This window comes from Setaria viridis, chromosome 1 (genome assembly GCF_005286985.2).
Source record: "Setaria viridis chromosome 1, Setaria_viridis_v4.0, whole genome shotgun sequence".
Lineage (NCBI taxonomy): Eukaryota > Viridiplantae > Streptophyta > Magnoliopsida > Poales > Poaceae > Setaria > Setaria viridis.
In genome coordinates this window covers 27626118-27646564 of record NC_048263.2, presented here as the reverse complement: position 1 = coordinate 27646564, position 20447 = coordinate 27626118, and the positions used below count along the sequence as shown (strand labels likewise).

The following is a 20447-nucleotide window of genomic DNA, read 5'->3' as shown; positions in this document are numbered from 1 at the left end:
GTGGAGCTGTTCGTGCATGTATCCAACGAAAAGCCGGCGTGGGGCCCATGGGTACTATTCATTTGTCAATTGTGATGGTCCGGTGAGATGCAGTTGCCTGCCCAACGGCTGACATGCATGCATATATTCCGATCAAGCTCCCTCCAAAATCCTTTCCTGCCTTGAATGGCTCAAATATTGCCTACAAGTTCTCACTGTAGATAATACTATTTATATAGAACAGCTGCAACTTTTGTAGTTTTTAAAAAAAAGTTGGTGCTGACTTTTTTTCTAAGAAAGAACAATAATTTTTAGGAGGTGCGTCTAGCTTTCTGGGCCAAAAAAGCTATGAAAAACTTAGAAAACTGAGCTTTTCAGCTTTTCTAGGCTTCTAACTTTTCGAAAGTTTCATGAGAAGTTCATTGTTTGTTTGCTTCTAACTTTTCATGTTAAGAAACTATCAGGAACCTCAAACAACAGGATCATAGTATAAAATTCATATATGGTCCTCGTATACTACATCCATCCCAAAATAAATATATTTTTCTAATTTTTCATACATTTGAGCCCTAATTAAAGCTTTAATTAACCAAACCGGTGACAATGAACCAATTTTGGTAAGGTAAAAAATGAAGGGATTAAATGTGCATGCACGTCGGAAAAGGGGGGTCAGGTGCTTAAATGTGTGTATAGGATAGAAAAAAAGAATAAGGTAATTAGACATGTATGTAGTTATTTTGAGATGGACGGAATATATGTGCAGCTTCAGGTGCGAGTATGGACTTCTGATTTACACTAAAGGAGGAAGTAAGAGAATTGGTTTTCGATCAAAGCAATTTGAGCAATTGAACTTTCAATTTCGTAGAGACTTGTTTGAGCTAGTTCATGCCATGGGTCTGACTGGAGTGAGGAAAAAGCAAGAGGTTGGAGGTCTGGCCGTCATGGCGCCCCTGCCCCCCTCCCTTCTCTCTTTCACGGCCGCCCTTTGCACCCGAGGTGGCGTGATGTGGATGCCGGCGCGGTTGACGAGGCTGCTTAGGTGGGGTGCGGCGGGTGCTGCCAGCGAGGCTCAGCTCAGCTTGATGCATCTATCGGTGGCAGCGCGGTGTGGTGCGGGAGGAAGGGTGCAGTGGGTTGCTGCTGGCGAGGTGAGGCTCGATTCTTCCGTCGGTGGCAGCGTAGCGCGGGAGGCGGATTCGTCTGATTTCACAGTGGATCCGGAGCCGTTGTCCACCGCTCATACAACGGGCGTGAGGTCGTCCACAGGGTATTAGAGCACGAGCCCACCGTCTCGCGAGACGATGGCTTCCCTCTCTCTCTCCTTTCTCTCTTATCCGCGTCAGCAAAACAAATCTACGTGGCATCATATGAACGGGTCATTAATTGCCTTTGTACGTGCCCTCATGGGTCTGACTGGAACCAACCGCTTTCTTTCCCAAGAAGTGTAAAGGAGGAGGAGAAACTTCTCCGGACACACATATTTTACAAGTTTGCTTGTCCGAAGCAAAGCCAAGCTGCAGATTGTTTAAGCGAACTGTTGGGATTTGGGGAGATCGCCATCCAATCAGACCATTTATTTATTCGGTTGACGATACCACGAGGACCTCCCTAAATCAAAAACAATTGCGGAAAGATATGGGGCATATATGCGACCCATATGAATCAACGAGGGTTGGATAAAAGTTGAAGGGAGCTCCATGTGCTAAGCTAGCGACAAAATATACAAATCTTTGTACGTATAGAAAAGAAATTGAGCCTTGCGAGACTTGTTATGTTTAAGAAACAAGAGGTGAAATTCATTGAGTTTAAACTTTTACACCTTTGTTTTAGCCTAGGTTACCTGCACGCTTATCATCCGATTTAGTTAAGGCATGTTTGTCAAAATTCTTTTGCAGCTCCGACTCCCTCTAACTGACACAATGAGCCAGTGTGAAGCCACTTTTTTCTACCTTCGTTAGCTCCCGTAGAGTCGTTTGTTATAGTACTCTCTTGACATGCTCACAGCTAAGCTTGCTGGAGCTATGCTAGACACGACCTAAATATGAACATTGGTCGTCTGCGTTTTTATTGGACCTGGAGTTGGTCAAGATACTATTGCAAGGCAACTCGTAGAAGGTAATGCGAAACACAACACGAAAGTAAAATACGAAATAATTCATTGCTTAATCTAGTTTTTATGGAAGCTCTAACGATTTATGGATTAGTTGTGGCTCTAGGGATCTTTTTATTTTACGATTTTTTTAAAATTCTAAAAAAGAAAATGGGTCCTTTAGATTTAATATTTTGTTTTCTTTTAAAATACATTGGCATTTGTTATTCATATGACTTTTTATAAAACTACATCCATATGTATGAAATCAGTGTATTTTAAGCCAAATTTTGGAAACTTTGAACCGGAACACCACCTTTACAATTCTAACTATTGACGGGGATAAGTGGGCTAGGCGCCCAGAGCCATTTCTTGAGTGCGCGCTTCACCGGGTAGTAGTTTCACAGTCCATTTCCACCTGGAGCCGAAAGATCGCTTCTATTTTTTTTAAAAAAAAGAGAGACCGACAAGTGGGACTTGGGATCTTGGTGATATGGACGCTCCAGAAATATAGAGGAATCTCACGGGGATGTACGCTTCCCGTCTCAGTCTGCTAGTCTTGACCGTCGGTTGGCCTGGATGGACGGTTGCAAGTTCGATTTGCTCATGCACGCGTGCCTTCGAACATAGAGTTTTGACTGCCGGGTTCTTAGAGAACAAATAAGCTTATATAGCCCTTGTTCTCTGAGAAAGAACAGTCTTACGTGGTGATACAAGGAAGAACCCTCTGTTTTTTAAAATTGGTCATCTGGATGACCAATTTTTAAAAAGGGAAAGAAGAGTTAGTTTCATAGTTTGTATGATATTATTCCTTTATTCTAATGTACTTCCTTCGTCCTAAATTACTATTTATTTTGGTTTTTCTAGAAACATCTCTTTTGCCATGTATGTGGACATGAGTATGGGGGTGTTTGGTTCCTCCCCCTAAACTTTAACCTCTGTCACATCGAATGTTTAGATACTAATTAGAAGTATTAAACGTAGACTATTTACAAAACTCATTATATAAGTGGAGGCTAAACGGCGAGATGAATCTATTAAGCCTAATTAGTCCATGATTTGACAATATGTTGCTACAGTAAACATTTGCTAATGATGGATTAATTAGGTTTAATAGATTCATCTCAATTAGTTATATTTAGTCCTCCTAATTAGCCTCCGAATATTCGATGTGACACGGACTAAACTCTAGCTCGAGAAACAAACGCCCCCTATATATCAAAAGATGTGTATCTAAAAAATCAAAATAAATAGTAATTTGGAAGGGAGGGAGTAGCTTATTGCGCGCTACCATTGGAGGACCAAACAAATGAACCAGTGGCAGCCTAAAATATACTGTCCGAACGTCATATATTCATGTTTGTAGGTAGTACAAGATTTCAGCTAAAAAAGCAATACTTGTTTGTTCTTAAAAAAAAAGAACAATATGAGCAACAATGCTTTGGCACCTTAACAATCCTATTTTTGTGCGGAGCACGAGCACTATACATTATTTTTCTTTTGCGCGAGGGAATGAACACTAAACTTACCCAATAGATCTTACAGCTGTTTGTAATTGAACATAACATATCCTCTCCGTTTAAAAGTTGAGGATATTGGATACTGAATTGATCTTAAGATTGTGCAACTGTATATGTCTAGCAAAATAATTGTTGACAGGAGATTTTTTTTCAACGAATAAACAAGACCTACATGTTTTGTGAACTCGAAGGAGCAATCTGCGCAGCACTAAGTATAATCCAGTGTGTGCGCGGAGCATGAACACAAGAAGAAGAAGAAGAAAAATTAAAACCCGATTAATTAATAATTATCCGCATCCGATTTCCTTGTCACGGCAAGGGGGTGCCCTACCATCTTGGACTTACGATCTGGTAGCATATCTGCAATTAAAACGAGATCGCTGTCAACTCATACGATCTCATAAACTCAACTGCATTATTATGGGCATTTGATTTTTCGGGCAAAAAGGAACGGGGAGAGAGGGCGAGGGAGAGAGGAGGAAAGAAAGCGAGCAAGGGTGGAGAGAGATTCCCCCCCGACAAGCAAATCCGGGGGAAAGCATTTCCGCGGGCCCACCACCCTCCCACCCCTACTCCGGCCCCACCGCACGCGCGCGGGGCCCACCCCTCCCCTCTCTCCTCTCCGGCTCTTCGCTTGCTGACTCTTCCCTTCCCTTCCCTTCGGCCCCTTCCTCTGCTCCCCGGCTTCAGAGGAGCTCAGTGCTCTGTCTCCCTTCCTCTCTCTCTCTAGCCTCTCTGTCCTGCACTGTGAGGAGGCTGTGACCCGGGTTACGGAGAGCCCCTCCTCCTCCTCCTCCTCCTCTCTCCTCTCTCATCGCCATCCTTCGCCTTATTTACTGGTTCGAGCCCCCGCGGTTTTTCCTGGACCCTCGTCTGGTTAGTTCTTCTCGCCACGATACAGCAAGAAGAGCAGAGCAGAAGGAAGAAGCGCCCCGCCTCCCATTACGTGCGCGCCCGGAGCGAGCAAGGATGGGAGCGGGAGGAGAAGGGAAGGCGGCGGCGGCGGCGGTGAGGGTGCTGGTGGTGGACGACTCCCCCGTCGATCGGAAGGTCGTCGAGCTGCTGCTCCGGAACCACAAGGGCGGCGCCGCCCCATTCCACGGTCAGCCCCGTGCCTCCTGCCTGCTCTTCTTCCTTGCCCGCCCGCTCATTTCATTTCTAGTCTAGGGTGGGTTCCTCTCTGTTCTTGGCCCTTCCTCGGCGCCCGTGTGATTTCTTTGCGTCGCTTCGATCGTGTTCTTCATGGCACATGGTCGGCGGTTAATCGGATTAAACAAAATTAACGAACAGCAGCACTGGCATCATCGTTGACCCTTGTGTTGTAGCTGTACTGCCATGTTCATGTTCCATCCATTCATCTGCTTTTACCTGCCGATAGCAGCAGTAGCTGGCCATTGTGGCTGATGCTGTGGTGCTAGCAGAAAAGGAAGCTGTTTGTTTTCCTTCCTGCAACCTGCAGTCTGAAATTAAGAGCTTGATTGCGTTCCTGCTCCTCCAGTGACCGCCGTTGACAGCGGCAAGAAGGCGATGGAGCTTCTCGGGCCAAAGGGACAAGGGAGGCTGGATTCATCAGCTGCTGACGCTAATGTGAGTATTGAAACGACCGTGCTCATGTGCTTGTTCCTATCATGCAGCTCCGTGCGTGTCTGCGGATGCAAAGCTGCCTTGTTTTCCTTTTTTTACACGGGAATTTGAATGAATAAACCAAGGCAATCCGTACAGCAATGAGTAACCTGGTCCCTCTTTTTTTTCCAGAAAAAAATCATTCTCTATTAAACACCGTACTTAGTCATTAGAAGCGCGTGTTATTGTGCAATGACCCTGCTCAAGTACGTGCTCTGACCGATAAATGGACTAGCATACAAACACATGAATTGAAATCGAAATCTTGGACTGCAAGTACAGATATGAACAAGCTCTGACATGGGCCATCCTCTGAATTGTTTTGCAGGAGCTAACCGTTGACATCGTGCTGACCGACTACTGCATGCCGGAGATGACCGGCTATGACCTTCTCAAGGCCATCAAGGTAAACCATCATCCTGCTGCATCCTTCATTTGACTTCCTCCGGTCTTGTTCCGGATGAATTGGATGCTAAACCTTTTGAATCGTCAGGCGTTGAGCTCCCCGAACCCGATCCCGGTGGTCGTAATGTCGTCGGAGAATGAGCCCCAGAGGATCAGCAGGTGAAATTCTCCCCCTTTCCCCACCTTCATCATATTGTGCAAGTGCAAAGCAGATGCCGTTATATACTTACGCGAAGGAAAGCCGCTTTTGCGCTCTGACTATGTTCTGACCATGGTTTTAGGCACCCTTTCTGAAAGCTAGATTTGCGCTGCTTTTCAGAAGAAAAAAAGGCTTAGATTTGCATTGCACATCAACGCTAACAAGGCCCACCACCTCTTTGTATAAAGCAGATGCTTAACAGCCGGTGCTGAGGATTTCATCCTCAAGCCCCTCAAGTCCAAGGACGTGCAGCGCTTGCGCAACTGCTCCAACTCTGCCAAGCCCAAGGGCGCAGATGATGCTCATCAGTGCAAGAGCTTGAGCAGCAGGAGGAAGATCACGTCCGAGCAGAGATCACAAATTACACGGCTAGCCATGGCAAGGCTAACCATTCCTTGCTGTTCCTTCAAATGTAAACACATCAACTTATCATGACGCTGATGAAGCGATGCTTTGTGCTATTCTCTTTGCAGGTGCTGAATGCCTCCAGCATCGAGCTATCTCACTACTTCCAGTTCCTTTTCAAGTTCATCCTGCTCGCCTACGCGGTGCTGTGCTTGGGTGAGCTCCTCCACAGATGGTCCAACGGCTCCTTCCTCTCCCTGTGGTCATCCTGAGAACTGAAACCCAAGCAATATGAGTGTAACTAAGGTTGCAAGCTTTTTCTTTTTTAATTTGATTTTCCTTGTAATCCAGGCATGAGGAGCTAGTTCGTCCTCGCTCGCTCCATATATTTCAGTTTCAGCAGCTGCTTCTTAGGTAGATTATTGTTTGTTTGGAGGCCCTAACAGCGCGCGACTCGGGTTAATCTAGCTCTCCCCGGTTCTTGAGCGTCGCTTCCCGGGAGAAAGATCAGAAGAACCGCGATAATGTGATGATATGATATCCCCCTTTTGCTGATTTGTATAAATGCATGATTTGAGAGGGTATCTAATGTCGTTGTTAATGGAGATCTCGACTTGATCCGCTGATGCAATTGCCAAGGGACAGCTGCTCTACCATTTCTTATGCTGGGTGGACGCGGACGTTCACCTGCCCCGGACCTCTCACTGCATGAGTAAGAGAAACAACATGAGTTGACTAGGATGTGACGCCGGAATCATCTTAGGGGGAAAGGGTAATTAAATAAATAAATTATATTGCGACGATTACACTACGCCCATCACGTCAATACAATAATCTTTGTGTAAAATATAAATATTTGGGTGCTGCTATTGATTGAACATGGTCCAACGGAAGATAGATCACTAATCTAACCGGACAAGCAAGGAAATCCTTGTGATAGCAACCAGCAAATGAATGACTTCCTAGTACCAGGGGAAATCATTTTTACACTGTTTCCCAAGGGCGCCGTTCACAGTTGAGGATGGACTTCAAATCCTGTAATCATTCAGTTTTTTTTCCTTTGAAAAACAAGAATTTGTCTAGTGTGGAGGTTTAGATTTTTCTTATGAGAACAGATTATGAAAAATATAGAAATGATCTATATGTTTTTCTTAATATTAATATAACAACTAAGCTTTGCAAAGACAAACCACGACACGTGTCGCATCTGATTACTGCCGCTCACCAATGCAATAACACCACAAATCACAACCCTCACAGCGCCTACCTTCCACCGTACACCCATTCATGGAAGCGGACACTGTTGTGGCCCAAGTAGTATAGCATCGAAACTGCCACAGCTATGCATGTCCGATCGCCAACAAGGCAAATGTCAAAGGGCAGATCTAGGACTCAAAGGAAGAGGGTGCTCATTTTCCCCTTCTTTTTCCTTCCTCCTCCTTTTTCTTCTTCCTCGTCATCTATGGCTAAAATTTTAAGGGGGGGGGGGGGGGGGCGCTCCATAGACTGCGCAGGGGTAGGGGGCTCCAGCCCCCCGCAGCCCCATCCGGCCCTAGCAAAACCACCTGCACATCACCATTGCGATAGTCAACATATCATCACGCATGAGAGCTCATAGCACAATCTCGAACTGGATTGTGAAGTGGGGAAGGTGAGAGGAGGGAAATCCACTCGCCATTTACTCATTGCCTGTAACCTTGTACTGGTAGTATCCAAAAAAGCGAAGTGAGACTTCCAAGGTGACACCTCAAAGAAGAAAGCGATGTTGAAATCGTCACCATCGCCTATCCAAGGAAACCTCAGACAATGTTTTGACCAAAGAGTCTTGTCAAAAGAGAAGGAAGGTACCTCAACAATGCGTCATAGGGCTAGAAATACATGGACATTCTCTCAAACACCGTCGCCGTCGGTCCCTCATCCCTAAACCAACTTCGGTCACAGTTGCAACGCAACACTACCTCCATCACCATTGCCGATCTCACCTGCTTTCGCAGTAGACATGAGCATGTTGCGGGACTAAGTTAGGTGATGATGCCTTTGTTGTGGAACCTGAAAATCGGACCTAAGTCAAGCCGGGCTCGGGCTCCGACCAGCCGCTCGTCAATATTCAATGCAAAGAAAATAAATAGGAGACCAAAATTAGCGCTAAGCCCAATCCTAAATAAGTGGAAGGGCCGGGCTTAGTGCGCCAGCCTCTGGCTAGGCTAATCCTATTTTGATTGGTCCACTCGCTAGCACCACCGCTCAAGTTCAACGTCATCGCCCTGACATCGCGCCCATCCCAAAACCACATTGGTAATTGGTTGAAGCTTCTTGAGCTAAAATGGAGGTCAAATTATGATTCTTGGCCATGAAAGGAGGCTAGACCAAATTTTATTTTTTTTTCAAAATAAAATAAAATAAAGCAAATAACAGGCTTCCTTTCATTCATTCAAGTAGGAAATGTTTACCAGGACTCCTGTAACTAAAAACAAAAGGAGGTCCATACGAGCTTTGTGCGAAAAAAGAGAGGAAAAATCCATCCAAGAAGAAGCAACAGCTTAGGCGTCTCCAACGGGATAGCTCTAGCAAATGCATTAGTTTATTCAGTGAACAGTAGAAAAGGTAAGGGGAGGCGCTTGGCTCCGCGTCTATCTCGCACGTATTCCGATACCCTCCCTCTTACGTGCATCTTTCCTGAGCATCTGTATGGGTCTGTACGGGGAACTTCTCTCCTCCATGTTAACTAATTTATTGGACCGATCGTTGGGATGATCTTGGGACGTTGCTAAACCTCAGTAGTCTCATATGTCATTTTATATAATGTTACGTAGAATTTTGGCTGACGTGGAGGGTGATGAGAGAGAAAGAGATCGTCGTTTCGCGAAACAACCGCCTCATACGCTAGATTTTAGGACTACGAGACGGCTACTCTACCATTGTATGAGTGGTGGTTGCATACAACTTATAATATTTTCTTTAGAAGATAATTTATTGTACAAGTTGTTTGTTAAATTATTTCATAATTACGTGTCAATGCATATCGCCTATTAGACCACACCAAGCCCCCGTTCAGATTCAGACCGGCACAATCGTTTCCTGATTTTCTCGTACGATGAAAGATTCCAGGCTCGTACACTGCGCAAGACACAGGTCCGCCAGTCCCGCCACAGAGGAGGAGTCGACAAGGAGCGCAGGGACTGGCCGGAGAGGAGAACGATGCAGGCGGAACGGAGCCACTGCTTCTGCACGCACGCGACGGCGCGCTGTACACTGACCTCTCCATGCCCAAGCCAGCCATTCATTGAATGGGACGCGACGCGGCCCAGCGGCTGCAACCAAAACCGGACGCCATCGGACTACGAGCGCGGCTGTACGCGCCGCGCGATCGCGGGTCCTGGCCGCGCAATGCGCCCGGAGCAGGAGCGCAGCAATGGCGGCAGGCAATAACTCCTCCCCGGCCGGCCGGTCGCGCTAGGGAAGAAGACGACGCAGCCACGCAGGGTACCGTGGATAATTCCGGCCGAGCGATTCGAAGGGGCCCCGACTGGGTTTCGGGTGTACTCATTGGATCCCCCCTCCCTGCGCGGCCTCGGGGCGAGAGATCTGCGCTGCCCGCTCGCCGACAGGAGGATCCGCAGGAAGAAGAGGGAGGCAGAGCGGCCAGGCGGCTGTAAATTGCGCGCCTGCCATGGGCGATTGCCAGTCATGCAGCCGTGTGCTGCGCTGTCATAGGTTTATGACCCGAGATTCCGAGAGGATAATCGGCCATCATGGCATGGTTCTGGGCCTGGTACGACCTCTGTGTGCGTGTGCGTGTGTGGTAGTACAACGAACAATCGCAGGCACGCAGCACACTAACTCGTAGGCAGCCATAAGGATGGGATGTTCTCTTTATATGGGAATGCACAGCTCTTGCCCTGTTACCAGTTCAAGCACATTTGTTCTCGTTTGGTTTAGGGGAGAACAAATTTAAAAAGTACTCTCTTGTTCTTAAATATATATTTCTCAAATATATATAAGACGGTTCAAAGCTTACTTTTTGTCTAAAACATCGTATATTTAAGACTGGAGGTAGCACTATATATGTATAGATGAACTTTGGTGTGGTGAGTAGCTGTGCAAACCGCTTCATGGCTGAGCCAAACATGCAGTTCGGGGCTCGTGTTCATCAGTTATTAATGTCGTAGGTTTTTTTCATGCCTGAATGCTATGCATGTCTCGAGCACTTGAAGTTTCCTTTTATCCGTGAAAGCAACTAGATTACGTGGAAGTGTTCTCACCTCCCGTACGAGGCCACGTATGTGTATTTATCACGGCATACAATCCTAGCCTACATCGATCCGGTGTAAAAAGGTACGCACAAGAGTTTGTTACAACTAACTACCATATGGAAATATCTACACAAAAATACCATATCAATCCTAGGTTGCGTATAGAACAAGTACAGAAATATCTCAAGGATATCTCAGCCAACATATCTCAGTCCGATCAAAACCTAACATACTAGCAACTCTCTCCTTTCTGCTACCAGTCGCTTTAATCAGACAGCGAGCTCCTGCGCCCTCTTGCCTTGCCAGCCAATTTTTTTTAAAATGAACCGCCAGGAGAGCTGCCAATTATATTAAAAAGGAGATTCCGGGTAGAAAAGTTTTGCCCGGGCGATTGATTCATTGCTGCCGCTTAAATCACCATTGGAAGAAGAGTGCGAAGATTTTCATAAAAAATAAAAAAAGAAGTGTGCGAAGACGTGAGGACAAAATTCCGAGTGTCAAGACGGTGAGGATGTGAGACTGAGAATGGAGAATTCAGGTGGCAAGAGGGTGAGAAATTGACACCCGGTTAGCATCTAGCTTTCCCGAAAAACTTAAAAGCAGAAAACGCGCGAGAAGATGCAACCGATCAGCAAATGGCAACGCATCCGAAGTTGTGAACAGCATTACAAAACCTGCCAGCAAATCGCACACACAAAAATAACTGTGCAGCGCAGATGCTCCGTCCACCGTGACAGGCACAAATGATCGACTGGACTGGACCATAAATCATGACTATACAGTAGTAGTAAAGTGGGTCATGTATCATGTTCGAGTTCGAGTGCGCTTTGAGATCGCAGCCCATAAAGATCAGTGTCTGGCCCATTACTCCACAGTCACTCCTCTTCGGCGGCGGCTTCTCCTGCCTCCGCTGCGTCGAGCGATCAAGGAGGTCGCAGCAAGCCAGCAATGGCAGGGCGGCGCAGCAGCCGGCACATGGCTGCGCTCCTGCGGACCACGGGACCAATTGACGAGCCTTTTCAGGCGGCAGTTCGGATCAAGTCGCCAGGCGTGGGGGACACCACACAACCGGAACAAGCCCCTCAGTTTCCCAGCTCCGCGAAAAAACTGAAACAAGAGCAAATGCATACGTGCCACTAAGGTAAATGTTACTGCAGCAATATGCTCAGACAGAAGCTAGGGACATCCGAGTGCAGACACACATTATAACTACTATGCTACTAGTATTTTACAGCACCATGATCTCCCGGAATCTACATGTCAGGCTACAAGAGAACTCTCATCAGCAATCAGCTCAGCGCTTAGTTTTTCACCACTTCATACGGTCAGCGAGGCGCCGTTATCGTCGAGCGAAAGGCTTAGTATCATCGTAGCTGCTTTGGGTGCCCTGTAAAACACCAGCTTCCATCGGTCAGTCTGGTTAAGTGCAGTAACTGATCACAAACTGCAACTGAAGCACGCTAGTCCACAATGGAACACAGCATATGCTAATGCTTCACAGCAGCTTAAGAGTACAGTATTATTTTCACTGCCATGCAGCATATGCCAACTTGGACCACACCCACAGCCAGGATGCTCCAAGCAGCAATACTTACGAATACAAAGTTTGTCAAGTATGACAATGAGATGGCTCCAATCTAGAAAATAACAGCAGGCTACTCAGCATTTAAGCTCCCGTATTCAATACTCACAGAATGCTCATGGAACAAACTTTAAGTTTGGATAGTATGCAAAAGTGGGGCTAACCATCCATCAAAGTTTGGAAAAAAAAATGTTGGTTGAATTGTAGAAACAGGGCACTGGAAGCATGCTAGAAGGCTGAAGATTACTGATACGTCTTTGAAATCACTGGTACAGTGACAGGACTTAACTGTAACAATAAGTTTGGATAGTATACAAAGTGGGGCTAACTATCCACCAAAGTTTGGGAAAAAAATGTTGGTTGAATTGTACTAGAAACAGGGCACTGGAAGCACACTAGAAGGCTGAAGATTACGGACAGTATACAGATACATCTTTGAAATCACTGGTACAATGACAGTACTTAACTGTAACAATAAATACAGGTTGTAAAGGGAACAGGCTTATCTTTGAAATAATCAGTGGGAGAGAACTATCTTGGGACTTGGGCTGTTGATCAAGTAAACTGATTTGTGTCAATGGACCATGCTAATGCATTAATACTTGCTATTTAGTTGTAATTTCCCATCTCCCAGTGTGTACAGTCTGACTACCTTTTTGTCCCGAGTAACCCAGCTCAGCTAATGAAATGAACACTCTGTTTATATGTGCACAAAGGAGAACAAACATAAGGCAGAGAGGTTTACCATGTTTCAGTTGTTTGGTACAATGCAGCAGAGCTCCCAAAGCAAGAAGTAAGCATGTCAGTATTCACAACACCAGGGCTAAGAGCAATGGCTGCCAATCCCGGAGGCAGCTCCTTCGCTAAGGAGCGTGTCAAACCTTCAATCGCCCACTTTGAAGCACAATAAGGAGCAACCTGTAACGGTAACATGCAATTTAGTATGCACTTATGATTTAAATTTAACAAAAAGAAACCACTGCAATGCATCCGATGCTATCAGTCCAACCTCTGCAGCAGCAGATCTTCCCCAACCAGAGGACAGATTGACTATAATCCCATGTCTCTTCTCTATCATAAGTGGTACAAAATGGCGAAGCACATTTGCTGTTCCCTTGATATTTGTGTCAACCACCATATCAAAATCTTCAGCTGGAACATTCCATGTCTTGTTATTCTTGTTTATTGTACCGGCATTGTTTACTGCCAAAATACCTCAGTTAGAATCCAAGAAATCTTCTCTGCGCATGTATTTGGAAAGAGCATACAAATATGCAATTTCATAATAAACTCCGCACAATCACAAATGAACAAAAGCATTACAAACCTATAACGTCTGGAACTTGCTTCCTTTCCACAGCAGCCTTTGCCAACTCAGCCACACTGCTGTCAGACCTCTGCAGCAGAAGCACAGTATTTGAGAAATTGTTTGAACATAGCAAGCAAGAGTCAAATTACTTATGCTTTGTTTCTTCGGACAAAGAATTAAATGCATCATTGATAAATGGTAATTCTACTTCAGCTCACTAATATCCAACACATGGCTAGCTAAAATCTAAGGTTATCAACTAAGTCTTTATGTGTCAATGGTTAAAGTTTCAAAAATTTTGATTGACAGGAATCTTGTTATTGTTATTAATTCATGAGTTTGATAAGACGATAAATTCATTCATAACATCTATCTCACTAGTCACTACTAAGTCAGCAAAACTAATCATGTATCCCAACTCATATTTATACAGAGTAGCCTAAGTAGCAGGTGCAACCAGGCATCCAGGTACCCCAGGTAATCAAGCTATCAGTTAAGCAACGAATTTTAGCAATATGTACAACAGCCATCCAAGTTCTGATGCACTGAACCCCCAAATGGTAGGTTCAACTATACAGCCTACTAACTGAGATTCCGCTCATCAATACACTAGCAGTCGAGTTTGAAAGCGTAAAGTTCAACCAAGGACAGCGGCAGGTAAGCCCCTAAACAAAAATTAGCACCGAATGAGCCCCCTCGGCGAACTGGAGAACTAGGTCACCAGCTCACGCCCTAGAAATCAGCGCGGCAATTGCGGCACAAACTTTCAATCAGTAATTGAACGAGCACCAGGGCCTTACGACGTCCGCGACGGTGAGGAAGTGGCGCGACGGCGACGTGATCTCCGCCTCGAGGGAGCGGAGGTGCTCGGCGGAGCGGCCGCAGCCGACGACCGCGTGCCCGCGCCGCGCGAGCTCGAGCGCCAGCGCCCGGCCCAGCCCCCTGCTGACCCCCGTGATGAGCACCGTCCTGGGCCCTGCCGCCGCCGCCCGCGCCGCGGCCGCCGCTCCCCCGCCAGGCTTGGGCGCCGTCATCCTCTCGCTCGCTGCGCCGCCGCACGGATGCTTCGAGCGCTGCTCTGGTCCGTGTGGTTTGCAAGGGGCAGCCGCTTGTTCTCGATGTTTCCGGTATATCGGCCCATGGGCCACGGCCCGTTTAACGTGAGTGCTAGCGGCCCATCACGACACCGTCTCTTCGGCTGCGGCTGCGCTTCTTCCCTTCCGCAGCAACACCTGCACACGCGGCCGTCGTTTGTCCTGGGGCAGCGCCCGAGACTGTTTCTAGAGCCTTCCCGGTCCCTCGCGCCGCCTCCGCCCTCGCTCGCGCTCGCCGTCGGAGGTAAGGAAGCCTCTCCCTGTCTCCAACCCCATCCTGCTTGGATATTCCCGCAGCAGTGATCTCTCGACTCGTTAGCCCTTCCGGATACAGTGGAAAAGTTTGCCAGTTCTGTTTCTGTCTCGATCGTTAGGCCTCTTGTATTCTGAGTCCTCGACTCCTCGGATTGGTATGTGATGTGTTGTAGTCAGCTGTGATATCTTGGGTTCTTCTTGTGCCCCCAAAAACGTGTTATTAGAAGAGTAGGGATATGGACGGATCGCTGTTCCTCTGTTAAGAGCTTGGCAATTTGCTGGTAGTGTAGTTTGCGGCCTGATTGAAAGGAAAGCTTTCATTCAACGAACTGAGCATTGTTCTAGGAGGAGGATATGGAACAATGGGGGTTGTAGGATTATGGTAGGTGGAATTGTGTCATGTAGCATCCATTCTAAGTACTCTATGGTTTGGGGCTTTAGTTGGTTTATTGATAGAAATCATTTACTCCCTCCATCCCAAATTACTATTTGTTTTGGCTTTTCTAGATACATAGACTTTGCTATGCATCTAGATATATGCTATGTCTAGATACGTAGCTAGAGCTATGTAACTGAAAAGCCAAAACGAATAGTAATTTGGGACGGAGGGAGTACTAGGCAGGCAATGAGTATGTTCATAGGATGCTACAAGGTCGTCATTTTTCTTAGCATCCCTCCTATGTTTTGCTAATCCCACCTCCTAAAGATGAACTGTGTGCTGGCTGATTGTTTCGTCATTTATTTTTGGTTGCTCAGTTTTAAACTAAGTTTTGATATTTCATGGTCTCATGTAATTGGGGTTGCATGCTTACCCAAATGTATGCAGCTCAGCTTGTTATCTGTGGTCTGATCAACCATGTTCAAGAAACCTGTTGATGTAAAAACTGTACAGCGCTTGTCTGGGGCGGACAAAAAGAAGTTAAGAAGAACTGCCAAGGAAAGGTTTCCACAGGCCTCTGATGCTGATCTTGATGCCATTCTTCCTCCCAAGGTGACTATTTTCTTTTTCTTTGGCACCATGTGTAGTACTATACTATGTAATCTTGCATGTTAACTGGGTTTTATATCTAGCTCAGGAGTAAAGACCTTTTCTGTTGATGTTAGTGTAGCATGGGGCAATTCTTTGATATAAATGAAAACGGTCATGGGGAGGCCCCTGGCTGTCTTACAGAGGGGCTTGATAGGCTGGCCTGGAAAAACTAAGATCAACCTAATATATTCCTCCTCGCTCCTATATTTATAAGTAAAGTACTACTGCATAGGGAACATAGCTTCTGTATTATTTAGCTTTATATCTTTGAATTAACAATACTTGTTGTGTTGTGCTTGTAATAGGGTGAGATAACACTAGCTAAGTACCCAAATCATGCTCTTGTATATGGCATAGAGGGGGAGTTCCCAATGATCTTCAACATTGATGCAAGAGGCCACGATCTGTTTCCAACAGGTTTCTATTTTCATCTACATATTGATGTTTTACTTGTTATGAATACTACTTTTGTTACTTGTGCTATAGTACCATTTTTGAGATTCTTTGTTCCTGGTTGAGTATACACGGGGAAAAAAGAACAGATAACAAATTGAGTGTGATCATAACTATTTTGATTTCTAAATAACTATTTTGATAGCAACGTACTAATTTCATACGTATAACTTGTTGGTTTTGTTCCATATATTGAAAATAAGCTGACTAGCTTGAGCAGATGGTGACCACAATGAAGGATAGAAGTTACTGTTCATAATTACTTAGTAAAGGCTCTTCTACAGTTAATAGAGTTACGGATTGATCTATCAGTTCCTTGTCTTTTGAGTTTTGACTGTTTTATGTTTTTTTCATTTATAATAATCAACAGTTGTGCATTTGAAATTAATTGAGTATGGTCATCTGCTGCAAATATTGCAGTTTATGCACTCTGGAAGGTCCCTCATCTGTTGCCAGCTTTTACACTTAAGGGTGGTGAGGTTTCACGTTACGTGATTGGTGGTGCTGATCTGATGTTTCCTGGTATCAGTATAACCCCAGAAGGGTTTCCTTCTTTTGAAGCTGGTCAACCATGGGCAGTAAAAGTTCCTGGTAACCCTGCCCCAATTGCTGTAAGTTTCTCAGATTTCCTTGAGGCTGGTTTTAACCCCAAGTTTAAACTCTTAGAGTTCTATCAGTTATGTTCAAATCCAATGTTTGTTGCCATTATGCATTATGCAGGTTGGGATCACAACTATGAGTAGTACTGAAGCCTTAAAGGCAGGGCTACGTGGCAAGGCTTTAAGGATTGTGCATTACTACAGGGATATGTTATGGCAAGTGCACTGACCAGTACTGGATATGCATATGAGTTTGTCCTTTCTTTTGGAAACTAATTTGTCAAATACTATTGCAGGGATTCAGCTGATGGTCGTTATGTCCCCAATGAAGGATTTTTTGAAGACATTGTTGTTGAAGATCCAAATTTTGTTTCAACATCCCAATCTCCTGATTCTACTGAAGAAACTGCAGAAGCGACACATGACCGTGAAGATGCAGCGGTTGATACTTCGGACTCTGCTGATCCTGCCATCCACAGTGAAGCCACAGAAGAGATAACTGATGGTGCTAACGAGCTTAAACTGCCTGAAGATAAATCCACCGAGCAAGCACCTGACGAAAAGGAACATCATAATTTGACAACTGAAGAAATTGATTCTCTTTTGGACAAATGCCTTCTGCAAGCACTGTACACAAGCATAAAAGAAAAAGACCTTCCCATGCCAGGAAGTACAGTATGGTATATATTCTCGTTCCAGTTTCGCATATGAATTAATGTTCCATCTGCTTTAACTTTTTTTTTCATGTTTGTTTTGTTCATTCTTCTTAATTTTATAACCTCTTGTATCCTAGCAGTTGTCATATGATACAGCCATGCAACTAGCACCCCAAGACATGTTTAAGAACTTTGTTTAGATGCAGACATGTTTTGCTCCAAGATAGATGGTTTAGCAGATGCCTTTTTTTCACCCTTCTGTCCTACTAGGCTCTGGTATTGCTTTGCTTCCCCCTTCCCCACCCCAAACAAATACTCAATTCCCACGTAAATCAAGCACTTCTGTAAGTAAGAAGTTGGACATTTGGCCAGGTCAACTAGCAAAATAGTCAAGTGTTCAACTTAGTAACTTATAACTTCTATGTTCTGCTGTCGCTAAAAAAAAACTTATATGTTCTTCCTTTTTTTATTGCTTGGATTAAATCTCTTCTTCTGTTTACTGTTCTTTGCAGGGCAAATCACATACTCCCCTGCAGACCTCCAGGTGTTACTCTGGATATTAAGAAGTCATCACACAAAAAGTTATCCAAGTGGTTGCAATCAAAATCTTCATCTGGCCTTGTAAGACCGCTAACCTTTTATTTACATCATATGATATATTGGAGTTAGTTGTAGTGTCTTCTTTTGGATTGTATGTACCAAATTTAGGTCTTACTTTTGTGTGTAAAGTTATATAAAAGGTCCCTAAACACTTCAAAGGAGCATTATGATAAGTCCATAAAATGGTTCAGGACCTAATCTAATGATCTAGAAATTATATTGAATATTAAGCCCAGTTTCATCCGTTGTCAAAAAGGTTTTTACATTCCATTGCTCAACATTATCACTCTATATTTTGCAGATTTCAGGAAAAGAGGACAAGTATAAGAAGGAGTTTATATTGGTAGGTATCAACCGTAAGCATCCAGACTACATGGCCTTTAAACCGGAAAAGAGGGTACAAGAGCCTGTTGAACGTGAAAAGGCTGTTGCTGAAAGTAGTGTCACGAAGCAATTGGAAGTTGCTGAGATTTATAAGCCAACCTCTCATGTTAAACCCATATTTGTGGCTGTCGAAGCTGACATGGAGAAGTATTACAGTGCATCAGAGGCTTCTGATATAGTCTTCAGGTTTGTCTCTCCACTCTCCCAACTGTTCTGTGGGGACAAAGTGACTGATTATTTTGAAGTCTATGTTTTGTGAAGTGTAAAGATGCCCAATCTATTCACATCTCATTTTATTTTATTTTATTCTGTGAGCTTAGGTATGTCGAAAAGGAAAATTTGGTTAAGCCTACAGACAAGGCCAAAGTGATTCTTGATGTTACATTATGTGATGCATTGTACAAAGGAGCTATCAAAAAGGGCTCAGCATACCCAACTGAGATCCACAAGAAGGACTTGGGGTCAACATTTTTAAACCGCATGCAAGTTCACCATATAGTAACAAGAGGAACTCAAGAGGTCATACGCAAGGGTGCCATAAGAACTATTCAGATCATGACAGAAAGAAGGCAGGGGAACAAGAAGATGACTCGGCTCTCTGGACTGGAATGCTTTCTAATGGATCCTGATTCCTTGGCTTCTGAACTGCAGAAGAAATTTGCTTGCAGCACCACAACAGCTGAGCTTCCAGGTAACTTGCCCGACATCGCTAATTCATTTTCTGATTATGAGCAGACAAACAATTGGTATGAGGTATACAATGCACTGTATCTACACTGCCATTTCAGGTAAGAAGGGGCAGTACGAGGTCTTGGTTCAAGGTGGAGTGATCGATGATCTTGCAAAGCACCTTGTCGACCATTACGGTGTCCCAAAGAGATACATTGAGGTTTATGACAAAACAAAGAGGTAGGAAGGGGAGCTGATCAGCTGAAGCTTATCCTGATCGTCCAAGGCCTCTAGGGTGTTCTGGCAGTACCGATAGTTGATGCTTTTGCTTTGTGCAAAATGCATAACGATCCCGCATTATACCTTTTGGATCATCAGATGTCTAGGAATTAATATGACATAGTGTTGAACTGAGTTATATGTTTCTCTTCACCCACTCCTGCCCTTTGTTGGTGAAACCGTGAAAGTCGTTTGTGCTTACTGAAGAAACAACCGTTAGAGACTGGACATGAGGTTTGCTTACGCAACCCAAAGGTTTTGGTGCTCCAGTTTTGCTTTTGTCATGTCATTTTTGGCACTCTGTACGACTTGATCCACAGTATGCTGGTGTCATTAGCAGTGCTCATGATGCTATGGTTTTGTTGTACACTAGTCCTCATTTTTTGTTTTTCTAGTATATATTTAGATACATAATAATATCTATAAACCTAAAAAATCCAAAACGATCTATAATTTGAAATGAAGGAGTACCTATGTTACCCCAATACTTTGACATGTTCCCGAATATCCGTCGTATCATATACCTTGACATAACTTTGTCCCCTTAATTTTTTTAGAAAACTGATGTATCCACATATTCATATGGAACCGATACTTATGTGTATCTGTATCGGTATTGCATAGCCACATACTCAGTCCCTTCATCTGTTTTAGCTTTTAGATGCATAGCTCTATAGCAAAATTATTAATTAAAAAAACTAAAATAATTTATAATTTAGGATGGAGGGAGTACAAGAGAGGAGCTGACCACTCTCTTATCAGTGAGCTTGTTGACAGTAGATCCAAAATTCTCATCAGGTTAACGGGAATGATACACCTGAAGACAAAAGAAATGGGGAAAGAGAACGGATTTGGATTTATGACATGGCTTGTTTATTGAGCTAGAACACCAATGGCAGAGATATCCCTCGCTCCCTCACGCTGGAGGCTTATGAGCTTCTGAGATTTATCTCTGCTTGCCGATTACAGATGTGTCGTGCTCCTTATATTGAGCCGACTCTAACTAATCTCCTAAAATAAATCTCCTATCCAAATATCTAAACAACCTAGGACTCTATCTTAACTAACCACCCGTGCTGGCCCTGGACACCTTCCTGCGCTGGAACTGCCGGCCAAAGGAGTCC

The 20447-nt window shown here is 44.6% G+C and overlaps 3 protein-coding genes across 4 annotated transcripts; 2 read left to right on the top strand and 1 right to left on the bottom strand.

The window, feature by feature from the left end:
• Window positions 1-4235: 4235 nt before the first annotated feature.
• On the top strand, window positions 4236-6765 carry LOC117841510 (two-component response regulator ORR2). Its single transcript, XM_034721903.2, has 6 exons — window positions 4236-4690; window positions 5087-5175; window positions 5540-5617; window positions 5705-5775; window positions 6007-6193; window positions 6289-6765. The coding sequence occupies exons 1-6, from the start codon at window positions 4558-4560 to the stop codon at window positions 6430-6432; spliced, it is 702 nt and encodes a 233-aa protein (XP_034577794.1). The 5' UTR covers window positions 4236-4557; the 3' UTR covers window positions 6433-6765.
• Window positions 6766-11521: 4756 nt separating this feature from the next.
• On the bottom strand, window positions 11522-14382 carry LOC117858187 (NADPH-dependent pterin aldehyde reductase). Its single transcript, XM_034741211.2, has 5 exons — window positions 14105-14382; window positions 13323-13392; window positions 13005-13198; window positions 12741-12913; window positions 11522-11800 (listed from the first exon to the last, which is right to left on the bottom strand). The coding sequence occupies exons 1-5, from the start codon at window positions 14336-14338 to the stop codon at window positions 11731-11733; spliced, it is 741 nt and encodes a 246-aa protein (XP_034597102.1). The 5' UTR covers window positions 14339-14382; the 3' UTR covers window positions 11522-11730.
• A 110-nt stretch (window positions 14383-14492) lies between these two features.
• On the top strand, window positions 14493-19690 carry LOC117858166 (uncharacterized). Of its 2 annotated transcripts, none has more exons than XM_034741181.2 (10): window positions 14493-14642; window positions 15480-15644; window positions 15989-16100; window positions 16557-16747; window positions 16857-16951; window positions 17032-17415; window positions 17904-18012; window positions 18293-18561; window positions 18696-19066; window positions 19164-19690. In XM_034741181.2, exons 2-10 carry the CDS (start codon window positions 15510-15512, stop codon window positions 19286-19288), a joined length of 1791 nt encoding a protein of 596 aa, XP_034597072.1. In that variant the 5' UTR covers window positions 14493-14642; window positions 15480-15509; the 3' UTR covers window positions 19289-19690. The 2 variants fall into 2 exon arrangements, with proteins under 2 accessions (XP_034597072.1, XP_034597081.1); XM_034741190.2 differs by having other exon boundaries at window positions 14515-14642; window positions 15485-15644.
• Window positions 19691-20447: the final 757 nt, after the last annotated feature.

Bases quoted from the DNA above. Each gene is read 5' to 3' on its own strand.
- LOC117841510 (XM_034721903.2), top strand. From the start codon at position 4,558: ATGGGAGCGGGAGGAGAAGGGAAGGCGGCGGCGGCGGCGGTGAGGGTG. The intron at 5,776-6,006 runs GTGAAATTCTCC...TGTATAAAGCAG, and splicing joins GAGCCCCAGAGGATCAGCAG to ATGCTTAACAGCCGGTGCTG. The intron at 6,194-6,288 runs GCAAGGCTAACC...TTCTCTTTGCAG, and splicing joins AAATTACACGGCTAGCCATG to GTGCTGAATGCCTCCAGCAT.
- LOC117858187 (XM_034741211.2), bottom strand. From the start codon at position 14,338: ATGACGGCGCCCAAGCCTGGCGGGGGAGCGGCGGCCGCGGCGCGGGCG. The intron at 13,393-14,104 runs GTAAGGCCCTGG...CTTCTGCTGCAG, and splicing joins TCCTCACCGTCGCGGACGTC to AGGTCTGACAGCAGTGTGGC. The intron at 11,801-12,740 runs GTAAACCTCTCT...GGTGTTTTACAG, and splicing joins TACCAAACAACTGAAACATG to GGCACCCAAAGCAGCTACGA.
- LOC117858166 (XM_034741181.2), top strand. From the start codon at position 15,510: ATGTTCAAGAAACCTGTTGATGTAAAAACTGTACAGCGCTTGTCTGGG. The intron at 16,101-16,556 runs GTTTCTATTTTC...CAAATATTGCAG, and splicing joins CCACGATCTGTTTCCAACAG to TTTATGCACTCTGGAAGGTC. The intron at 18,562-18,695 runs GTTTGTCTCTCC...CTGTGAGCTTAG, and splicing joins GCTTCTGATATAGTCTTCAG to GTATGTCGAAAAGGAAAATT.